Consider the following 12,032-nt stretch of genomic DNA (forward strand, 5'->3'; position numbering starts at 1 on the left):
TTCTTGCTATATTGCATTCTTCTTCTTCTTCTTCTTCTTCACTGGGTTTGCTGACACATTCTTACGCTTCTTTGAACATTACCGCCGCCAAGTGTGGATCAGTGGAACAAAGAGAAAGAATGGAGAAGCCAGCGTGTTTACAAGTCCACATAACACAATTATTCTTTAGTGAAACTAGTGGTCAGAAACTCCACCTTTCATTTCTACTCTGAGTGCATCACGCCCTACTGTCACCCAGTGGGGAAGAAACAAAGTACATTTACTCACGTGTCGTACATAAGTACAATTCTGAGGTACTGTTTCTCTGCTCCTTCATACTTCTACTTCACTACATTTGAAGTGATGACATTGTGTTTGTGAGAGGAGTAAACTCACACACTGCAGCAGAGCGGTAACTCTGGTAAGCACAGGAATAACTGTCTGCAGCATGAACGTCTTGTCCATAAGAAGCAGATGTTTCTTCCTGAATCATCGTTTCATTCTTGTACCAAACAAAGGAAGAACGTCCGGTGAGAAGACAGCTGCTGTGACAAAGCAGCTTTGGACCAGAAGGAGACCAGATCACCTGCACCTGCACATCTGCATCTGTGAACAAGGAACAGCAATGTTTTAAACATCACACCATGCACAATCTAACACTTTCTATGTCAACTCTAATCTCTTATCTAAGCGTGAGAAAAGGTCTTTTAATGTAAAACATTGATCAAGGTGTTTCTGCTCCATGTTTGTTTACAGTTGCATTTACTTCCTGTTTAATACTTTCCCTCGTGTTAAACTTCCCTTACTGTGTATATGTCAAAATGATCATTTCCAATAAGAAAGCACATGATCTAATGATGATTCATTTAAATCCTGCTACATTAACGACATCATCAGTGTGTTCATCAGTACCTGTGACAGTCAGAGTGGTACCAGGTAAACTGCTCCTCCATTCAAAGCCTCGTGTCTTGTATCTGAAGTGATACTGAGCTGAATCTGTCGCTCTCAGGTCAGAGATCCTCAGAGTGGAGCGTCCTCTCTCTGCTGGTAGGACCTGAACACGACCTGTGTACTGGGAGTCTTCACTGAGGTCCTGAGGTTTGTTAGGATCCCCCCACTGATGACTACGCTCAGGACTGAACCAGAATTTAGATGTGACAGATCCAACACTGTAGTAAGTGCAAGAAATGTCCACTGAAGAGCCTGAGGGGGCGCAGATGCTTCTGTCAGTGTAAGTCACTCTGTGGCAGCTTTGACCATAGACACCTGAAATATAACATGTGTTTGGTTATTATGATAACAACTAAAGTCTTTACTGCAGTAATTCACAGCTGGTTGTTTTGCTGTGTACGGAGTTGTAAAGACACATGAAGCCATGGTACAGAACATTAGCTGATGAGTTCAACACAGCGTCATGTCAGTGGAAGACTGTGGAGTAAACTCACACACTGAGGGAGCGGCGGATTCCTCATATCCTTGTGCAGCACAGGAATAACTGTCTTCAGGATAAAAGTATGTATATGGATAAATATATTCATGTTTGCCATTTATTATCTGTCCATTGCGGTACCAGATGTAGGAAGGGTGACGAGTTGGACGACAGCTGCTGAGACACTTCAGGGTTCCATATTTACAGTTCTCAACATTGCATGAGGATGTTATTCTCTCCTGCACCTGGAAACCTGGATTTGTAAAGAAACATAAATGTAATTTTAGTCTGAACTGTCACACACACACACACACACACACACACACACATACACACACACACACACACACACTAACACACACACACACACACACACACACTAACACACACACAACTGTCTAACTAAGTGTCACCTTTGACAGACAAAGTGACTCCAGGTGATCCAGTAAATCTTCCACCTGGATGGTTTGTTATGAAGCTGAACTTGTAGTCAGCTGAGTCGCTCTCTCTCACGTCTGTGATTCTCAGAGTGCAGATGTTGTTAGAATCACAGTGATACTGAACACGACCTGCATACTGTGAGTCTGATTGTCAGATCTACAGGTGCACCATCTTTCTCTTTAGTAAACCAGAATGTTCTCTCAACATAGTAAGTCCAGCTGGATGGGTATCTGAAGGTGCAGCTTATGTCCACTGTTGATCCTGTTACAGCACAGATCTCAGTAGAGGTGTAAGTCACCCCCCAGTCACTCTGACCCTGTATCACTGTAACACAGAGCACATCAGGAACTATGATCAGACTCACAACAACATCAGGAGACTGAGCTGAATGTGTGGAGGTGTTTGGGCACAGAATCTTATCTACAGCAGTCAAAACGTTCCCGCTGATAAAACACATTTTCACTGAAATCTTTATACTTAATACACTTTGGACCGGAGCGTTGTGGAAAGTTTGAATGAAGTCTTTATACAAAGTACCAGTGAAGTCTATAAATACTGAAACGAAGAGTCTTGATAAATAAACTTGTCTTTGGAGTATCTGTTCTCTGCACAGAGAAGGTTCAACAATCATACAGAGAGCAGGCAGTCTGTGTGAGGAAGAACCAGATAGATAATACAGACAATGAGTAGAGAGGGGGGGGGGAGTCAGACAGTTTACCAGCACATCATGAGTTTCCTGATAAATCTCCATTCACTTCAATACATTAAGACTTTTATTCAATTCTTCGCTCACCAGGGAGGCATGAGAGAAAAACAAAGTTTTCTTCAAGAATCTAAGGTGCACAGGCGAGTAATTCATACGCAAAGGATCACTTCTAGGTGAAGAACTCCTTTAAGCATCATACATTTCTACAGTTGTACTCTATGTTCACTAAAGCAGTGTTAGAAGTGAGGGAAGGTTAATGCACTTTTTCTGAAAAGAAGAAGAAAGAGAATTTGTTTGGATGTGACAGTAAAGAGAAATGCAGAACAGGGAAGTAAAACTCTTTACTGCCAGTATGTTGGTAATATAAGCTCTTATTATAGTTACGGACTGAGGTCAACACCACTGTTGGAGTTTCCACTGTTTATAGCACTTATATTTATATTTCCTCTCTAAAAAGGAGCATTTCAGCCTCATCTTTTCAGCCTAACATTCATCAACACAAGGTGTTCTCTCTGTGTATAAACATGGCCGCCGGTCCAAATCTCCTCGGAATTAAAGAAACACTCTCGACCGACTGAGCAGAATGGACTCTCTGCCACCGCGAACAACTCCTCCTACAGAACACATGTTCACAGTATGAATGTAGATGTTCAGTACCTTGTACAGAGAGGACAAGAGAACAACTCGTCCTACAGAACACATGTTCACAGTATGAATGTAGATGTTCAGTACCTTCTACAGAGAGGACAAGAGAACAACTCCTCCTACAGAACACATGTTCACAGTATAAACGTAGATGTTCAGTACCTTGTACAGAGAGAAGGACAACAAATCCATGCGCTGCTGCTGCTGGTAAACTCATAGCTGCTCTGCCCATCTCTTTGCCTCGAACATAAAACATGTCAGAAGTTCGATATTGTGTAACAGTTTTTCTAATGCGCTGTTAGAGAAGGAAGTGATCTTGAAAGAAAACTTGTGTGTTGTGAGGACACTTTACATATTTAATAAAAGCGGGCCTCGCTTCCTTCCTCTTTATTAATAAACATGCATGAGCAGCTGGAAGTGTGTGAATCCCCCGAGCTGAGAAGACATGACAATGGTTTCGCAAACTAACTGCTTGAACTTAATATTTACTGTAGTAGACTATGAATAAAGAGACAATTTGTCCCATTGTCAGACAGCTCACTGCACACTTTCCTTGGTCTTATGTTATTGTTCTGTAAAGGGAAACAAAGGATCCTGCAAGCTGTTGAGATATTAATCACCTTTACTAGAACCCCATGCACACCGTGTTGACATGCCGTCTAGTTACGGTGGCGAAGCTACAACTGCATTTCTATGAGTAATAAGCTGCTCCATCTTCTGAGGAAGAGAAGACGCTCAGCAGACCTGCAGGGTGAGAGTCACATGACCGGCGGAGGCATCAGTCTGATGACAGCTTTGCTCTCACATGCAGAGTTAATAATGTAACACTCAAACCTTTAGGTCTATCTTAGTGAAGCTACGTGCCCCTGTACGTAACTGAATGTCTTTATTTAATAATATATTAGGTTATTTTAACAATATATGTAAACAGAGTTAAATAAGTACAAAACCAGGGAATAAAAAACAAAACATTTAATTTGTGAGATGAGAACTTTGACACTAACTTGTAAAATATTAAGAACATTAGCACAGGAATATTGGCAATATTTAAAACAAAGAATTATGATTTAAGTGAATAAAGCAGAGAAAGATTGTAATAAATGTGCTGTATATAGAGAAATGTATTTCACAAGATGTTTTGCTTTGTAATGGCAGGAACATATTGCTTTGTTAAGGTCATTCTGTATTTGTATTTCTAAATGTTTTACCACACGTTAGCTAACAATAATACTCTGGAGAAACGCGCTGGATGTCATAACAATGGTTGATACAGTAGATGAACTCAGGCCTAGTATTACACAGTTTAACCACAGTGGTAAAAGCCACACATGTATGTTGTGTTCACATTCTTGGTTTTTTGCTGACTGTGCTGTACACTGCAGATGAATCCTCCGCAGCCTTTTGACTTCTTGATCTGTTGATGAAAAAACGTATTTAGCGAATTATAAACTCACAATATTGACTAAGAACAGGTTTAAAAAATACCAGACAAATGCAACAGTGAATCAAAACACTGACTGTTCCAAACTTACTGTATCAATGAAATATCGTCATGTACTCACTCTGTGGCGGCACTGGCACTCTTACATTGGACAGTGGTGTAGTCCACATCCTCCTCTTCCTGGTGTCTGTGCAGCCTGATGTTGGAGTAGAGAGGGTCTTCCTGGTGTCTGTGCAGCCTGATGTTGGAGTAGAGAGGGTCTTCCTGGTTCTTGGAGAAGTTCACGGTGGCATAGCAAAGCTCCTGCTCCTGCTCTGCTGGTGTTTTCTGTGCTGCAGCTGAAGGGCTGTCACTCACCGAGTTTATCTGAAGGATAAACATCACAAAGACGAGGACACTTAAATACTTAGAGGGTAAGAATGCTTCATATTGGCCTGTTGCACAAAATGACCATTTAGTAAAACATCTGCAAGGTTAAAGGAGAAGGGCTTGTTCTGCAATTCTAGGGAAGTTACGAATACTTCATCGGGCCGCAAGTCTGGGGCAAAGACTGTCAGAACGCAGTCACCGTGACGTCTAGTTTTTTATTTTGATTACCGCCATCTTGTTTTTTTGGAAGCAGATGTGACACGAGAGTGTGGAGCAAAGTATAACCGAACGCTGAACAAGACATTTTTAGGCGACCAAAATGTTACAATAAACTTTCATGAACTGAAAACACTGAAAGAGTTCAAGGTGAAAGACGGACAACACAGTGTTAGTGACCTGTCAATCACAAGGTAGCCCCGCCCTAAAGCATACGCTGCTTTATTGTTTATTGTCCTTTAAATGGGACATCATTTACTAAATGAACATAAGTTGTGTTGAAGAAGACTTGAAACTAGTGATCAAAATAAACGTATTAGGAAAATGTTTAATGAGGTAACAAATCCAGTGAGAAGTCGACTCATTTTCTGACTTCTATACAAACAGACTTCTTTTTGCAACCAGAGGAGTCGCCCCCTGCTGGCCATTACAAAGAATGCAGGTTTAAGGCTCTTCAAGCTTTCCACTTGCTTTACTTATACACACACACACACACACACACACACACACACACACACACACACACACACACACACACACACACACACACACACACACACACACACACACACACTACATTACATGTCATTTAGCAGACGCTCCTATCCAGAGCGACTTACAGTGAACTAAGTACAGGGACAGTCTCCCTGGAGCAGCTCAGGGTTAAGTACCTTGCTCAGGGGCACAATGGTGGCAGCCTGGTATTTAACCTTCTGGTTGGGAAGGCGTACCACCAGACCACTAGGCTATCACCATCGCTTTTGTCATTGTAATCCCTGCTGGTCATGTATGCAACCTCACCCACAAGGGTATGGCACAGACATAGCTAGAGATTTATAAAATGGAAATGAACAGGATGGAAAAAGAGATGGTGGTAGGGATAGATTTGTAATTGGACTGCACACATGCAAGGTGCTGGACAGCCCATCGGGAGCAACTTGATTCAGTGTTTTTTGGACATATGGACATATGGACAGGGATCCAAGCGCTGTGATTGGTGGATGACCCGCTCTACATCCTGAGTACAATGTTTAGTTTGGGAAAATAAAATATCCAAATAGGGATATGAAGTTTCCAGGTGAGAGTGGACTCTGAGTGACACCTGAACTCTTCTTCCTCACCTGGGCTCTGTTGTCCGGTCTCTCTCCAGGCTCGGTGGTTTGCTTCGATGTCCTCCTTCTTCTGGATAGGAGAATGAATAAAGAAATGAATCGTCAAAAGGAAATGATTAAAGAACTGACTGAACATTACTGAATGTAATCACAGTAAACTGAACAGCTCACCTGAACAACAGGAAGGCAGAGAGGAATATGATACCCAGAGAAATAGCAGTGATTGATCCAACAGCTACTGATGTCATTGAACCTGGGAAACAGTGACAATTAATTATGGAATTACAGCTTGTTTGGGTCCATTATCAAGTAATAACTACAGATAAAATCATAGCTCTTCAGACAGAAGCATTCTAAATAGTAACTCATGTGAACTTATGCTTTGTATTCGCGTCCCATAACATAGAAATGGTTTTTAAAACAGTGTAACACTCAATGTGCCAGTAACTATATTGGTGGTCTCTGCTGCTTGGACAGTTGTGGATCTGATTGTAGAGAGATTTTGCACCTCAGGCTAAAGATATTGACTTTGTAGTCGAATGATCAAATCTTTGTCTTGGACACTTGAACAGAGCTGTCGACTGATCCCAGCCTGGAGATGACGTAGCTCACCTGACGATGAACGCTGCCACCTCCAGAGGAATCTTTCATACAACCACGGAGAGTTTGGAGAAATGGAGTTTGGGACTCTACGAGATTCTGGCAAACCGTGAGGCGACTTAAAAAGGGAAGCAAGCCTTTTCCCAGACTGCTGTCAGAAGCAAAGAAGTGCTGACTTTGACTGGAGGATGAGAGAGAGTTGGAAGACCTGCCAGGGAAACCTTACCCATCGCTCTGGCAGAGGTCACCAATGTAGTCAAAAAGCTCCACTAGTAGCAAGGTGTCGGGGGTAAGACTAAATAAAATATTGTTGGTTGACACACCACTGCAGCATAGAGGTTGGGGATGATGCCCGTGGAATGGCGGGCAGGGAAGGTAGAATATGTGTGTGTCCGAATTATTAGGGTGTCACAGAAAGTGCAATAACTAGAGCAGCAACATTCTTGACTCTTGAAAGAACCCTGAAGGAGGGTAGAAGGGATTGGCAATGTCTAGATGTGTTTTGTAAACTTGGAGAAAACTGGCTCACTGGGGGGTCCTGTGGTATTATGGGATGCCGTATTATTGCTGTTTCTCCAAGCTATTTGGTTCTTGTATGACAGCAATGAGAGCTGGGACCATAGTTTTGGCAGGAAGTGAAGGTATTTTCTGCGGTGGGCTTGGTGATCATCCAGGATTTCATTTCTGCTTTATGCAGATGATATAGTTCTTTATCAGCGTGGCACCTCCAGGGTTATTGTGAAGAAGTTAGGGTTGAATGTCAGCACGTCCTTGGTTGGACATGTCATCTTGCTTCCTTTCAGGTTGGGAGCAAAATCGCTGCCCCAATTAAAGTTTAATAAAGACAGGCAGCACTGGGTTACAGAGGCAGTAGGTAATGTGAGTTTTGATAAACGTTAGCCTGCTAACCACCATTTTTTGATTTGCAAATATATGTTGACATCTATTAGTCATCTCAAATCTCAGCTACGTAGCTAAAGACTGCAGAAATAAATTGGGTGGTGCAACTACAGTAGGCTTGTACTGTGATTGGCTCGTTTAACTGGAAGGTTAAGATCATTTATAAGTGAATGGGCTGATTAGTATGACGCACCTGAAACAACAGTCAGCTGTAAGGTGGAGTCACGACGTCCTCTGCTGTTCTGAGCTTCACAGCAATAATTCCCACTGTGTTCAGATCTGAAGTCAGTGATGGTGAAGTTCTGTCCTGATGCTTTTGGTGAGTCTTCATCCTCCTTGTACCAGGTATAGTTAGCTGCTGGGTTAGCATCACTGCTACAGGTCAGAGTCACTGAACTGCCCTCCTCTATCTCAGCAGAGGGACTCACTGACACAGAGGGAAGCTTTGGACCATCTGCAGGAGAAAAGAGAGAGATCTTGATGAATCTTTGTTTACAGAACAGTGTTTAGGCGTGGACTACCTCGAGTTAGATGTTATTGTGCTTACTGCAGTATGTTATTCACCTACCTTCCACCCTGCTTCATGAAACAGGGTGTTGACGCCTCTACAAAGCTAGCAGGCTAAAGTAACTGCTAATAGAGTTTCCTCTTTATGGCCCTTTTCTGGGAAGGAACTTAGTGGTGTCCCACATTCATCACAACAATGTTAAGTGACTCAAAATGTTCTCACACTGTAGAACAAACATTATTTTGTGTAGCAATGCACCGCTGGGAACCTCAAATGTTGGCAAACACACGTGTATTGCTATCGTCATGTCTTCAGTCAGAGCGGCGCTGCATCTCTTCCCATGTGGCTCAGCACCTCACTACTGACACCTTACGGGACATTAAATCTGTCAACACAGTGTCGAGTTTAGTCAGAGAGGAGATTGACCTCCTGTGGTTTTCTACACACACCTGGTAAGATATAACACACACATTTCAAGCTTTACGGTGAAATCATATGAAGTTCTGTAAGTTGACCGTCAGCATGAATCCTAAATCGAAGCCGTCTGGTCATTTTAAATATAAGCAACAGTCCAAAGATCATTTCCTCCAAAGAATTATAAAAGGATTGGATGGTGTCAGTGTGATTATTACAGGGAGTGTTATGAGCCTATATATAGTTCCAGTGTCACAGCATTTGTTGTTGTGGTGTGGAGTTTATCAGACTTGACTAATTAACACAATGAATGAACTGACAGCTTCTGTAAATGCTGTGAACAAGTAACGGACAACATAATAAGGCCTGTGACTGACAGACCTAAGTATAAGTAAGTATTACTTTTGTTTTGTACTCACACTGGACATCTACTGAGAGAGACGATGACATGATGTGTCCATGTTGATTCTCAGACTTGCAGTAGTAGATCCCTCTGTCCTCAGAGCTGATGGAGGTGAAGTGATAACTCCCTTCTGTTCCCTGAAGCAGTTGTTGCTTCTCCTTGTACCAGGTATACGTTAGCTGCTGGGTTAGCATCACTGCTACAGCTCAGAGTCACTGAACGGCCCTCCTCTATCTCAGCAGAGGGACTCACTGACACAGAGGGAAGCTTTGGACCATCTGCAGGAGAACATTAACAGATTATTCTTTGTGACGGTCGTGTTACAACAGTACATGTGGTATATAAATTACAGTGATCAGCTGCATTTCACACTTTAAACGTGATCTGACAAATGCATGTGACGGTTTGAATCTGGTTCCCAAAACTGAATCAAAAGATAAGAATTTCAGCTGCACAGACGTTTGAGTGGTTACCAGGCAACAACCTGAGGAACTAACTGCTGGTTGACATCAGTTGACAGTTCTTGAGTCTCCTGATCAAATAGAGCAGCTAAAGACTTCATTAAGAAACAATTCAATATTATGTTAGGGAACTAATATGTACAGTAATGAAGAGTTCACAGCTCTGAATCTTGTAATGGTCCTTTACTTAATGCAGAGTTCTGGTTACTTGTGAGTGATGTGCTCAACAACACTTAACAATAAGAAAGACTTCTTTATGGTCAGTAGTGAAGTGCTCCACTTTACTGCAGGACACACACAGACGAACAGCTGGCTCATAATGAAGTATGATGTTAGTGGTTAAGTGCTGTTTAGTGCATTTCTCAGAAGTAATCAAGAACTCTGCATCAAGTAAAGGAACTATGGATTCACAGATACGTCTGAACAATAATTACAGCACATCTGAGTTCATTGACGAGTAATCAGCTGCTCTACAAACTGTGATCCTCTTTTGTTTCCTGCTAACTGCTCAAAATGTTTTGCATCCTAAAGCCTCGTGGAGCTGCTCGATGAATTACAACTGACTGTAACTGTGAAGCAAGAACGTAGCTATGATCAGTAACATCTTCTCCTGCAAAGACTGGACACATTTCAGATGTTTGTTCTTTCTAAACCAGATGTTTCACTCACATTTCACATCAATAGAGATGCTTTTAGACGTCTTCATCCCCAGCTTGTTCTGAGCTCTGCACTGATACTGTCCAGAGTCAGAGGACCGGAGGGAGCTGAAGACGAGCTGTGGATCTTCACTAAGAGGTTTGAGGTTTCCATCCTCCTTGTACCAGGTATAGTTAGCTGCTGGGTTAGCATCACTGCTACAGCTCAGAGTCACTGAACTGCCCTCCTCTATCTCAGCAGAGGGACTCACTGACACAGAGGGAAGCTTTGGACCATCTGCAGGAGAAAAGAGTAAGTTAAAGATTAAAATATGTTATCATAGACAGTTGACCTTGTACACTATTATCTCTTCTTCTGGTGCTGCAGCAGATTCACTGAGTTATCAGCACGAACACAACGACCGTCTGTCATGAAGAAATCTTCAGAAACTGGAAACACTGTTTTAAAGTTTAACATTAACTATGTAAAGTTACACAATCACTTTCATTCTGTCTCCGTTAAAACTCTTCAGTTAACTTTGAGAGTCATTAGTCATGACATCATCAATACAAGAAACGCAGCATGTCAATGTTTTATACTTCTAATATTCATGAAACACAAACATCTCACATAATAAATCACAACATGTATCTGAATGTTGCTTTAACTTTTAGTGCTTTAGCTTTGTGTCTCTAGAAATACTCCTGCTGCATGTACATGAAGATGTAGAAGACTCCAGTGAGGTCACATCTGAAACTATGTTTGTAATGTTTGGTCCTGACACAGTCGAGTGAACTCACACACTGAAGGAGAACGCCGATTCTCATTTCCTCTCACAGCACAGGAGTAGTCGTCTGGAGCATTAAAGTTGACTGAATAATAATAAGAATAATAATAATAATAATAATAATAAGATGTTTCTGGCTGTATCTTCTGTCCGTTCTTGTACCAGAGGTAACGATCATCACGAAGAACACAGCTGCTGTGACACTTCAGGTGTACCCAGTGTCACCTGATCTGCCTCACCTGCACCTGGAGATCTGGATTTGTGAAGAAGAATCATGAATATTATTATTATATAACATACACACATGCAAATAAACACACAACACATTTATGTTATTGTTATCTACATGCTGAACATTTGGAAATAATCAACATGAATGAAAGTGTCACCTGTGACAGACAAAGTGACTCCAGGTGATCCAGTAAATCTTCCACCTGGATCGGGTTGTTATGAATCTGAACTTGTAGTCAGCTGAGTCGCTCTCTCTCACGTCTGTGATTCTCAGAGTGCAGGAATGTTGTTAGAATCACAGCTGATACAGAACACGACCTGCTATACTGTGAGTCTGATCTCAGATCTACAGGTGCACCATCTTTCTCTTTAGTAAACCAGAATGTTCTCTCAACATAGTAAGTCCATGCTGGATGGGTATCTGTAGCTGCAGCTCATGTACCACTGTTGATCCTGTTACAGCACAGATCTCAGTAGAGGTGTAAGTCACCCCCCAGCCACTCTGACCCTGTATCACTGTAACACAGAGCACATCAGGAACTATGATCAGACTCACAACAACATCAGGAGACTTTTATTTGTCGTGACGGTGCTTCACTCCACATTTCTCACCCGCCGTCCCACTTTAAGTGTGTTACCTGGTATATACTGTAACTAATGTAAATGTTTCTGGTTAATGCCGAAGTGAACAGATGTAGATAAAGTTAAAGTTACATCACACACAAGACTTTAAAAAAAGCTGAAGATAAACCAT

The 12,032-nt window shown here is 41.9% G+C and overlaps 1 protein-coding gene across 1 annotated transcript in view; it reads right to left on the minus strand.

Annotated features, from left to right (window-relative positions):
• LOC115005470 (titin-like) overlaps positions 1-12,032 on the minus strand; it is a 53,931-nt gene that overhangs the window by 3,866 nt on the left and 38,033 nt on the right. The window contains exons 15-23 of the mRNA XM_029427296.1: positions 10,294-10,557; positions 9,329-9,441; positions 6,951-6,982; positions 6,348-6,408; positions 4,788-5,007; positions 1,822-1,992; positions 1,425-1,661; positions 892-1,245; positions 376-585 (exon numbers count right to left, since the gene is read on the minus strand). Of these exons, the coding sequence (XP_029283156.1) occupies positions 376-585; positions 892-1,245; positions 1,425-1,661; positions 1,822-1,992; positions 4,788-5,007; positions 6,348-6,408; positions 6,951-6,982; positions 9,329-9,441; positions 10,294-10,557 (1,662 nt within the window). The remainder of the gene's footprint in view (positions 1-375; positions 586-891; positions 1,246-1,424; positions 1,662-1,821; positions 1,993-4,787; positions 5,008-6,347; positions 6,409-6,950; positions 6,983-9,328; positions 9,442-10,293; positions 10,558-12,032) is intronic.

This window comes from Cottoperca gobio, unplaced genomic scaffold (genome assembly GCF_900634415.1).
Source record: "Cottoperca gobio unplaced genomic scaffold, fCotGob3.1 fCotGob3_30arrow_ctg1, whole genome shotgun sequence".
Classification (NCBI taxonomy): Eukaryota; Metazoa; Chordata; class Actinopteri; order Perciformes; family Bovichtidae; genus Cottoperca; species Cottoperca gobio.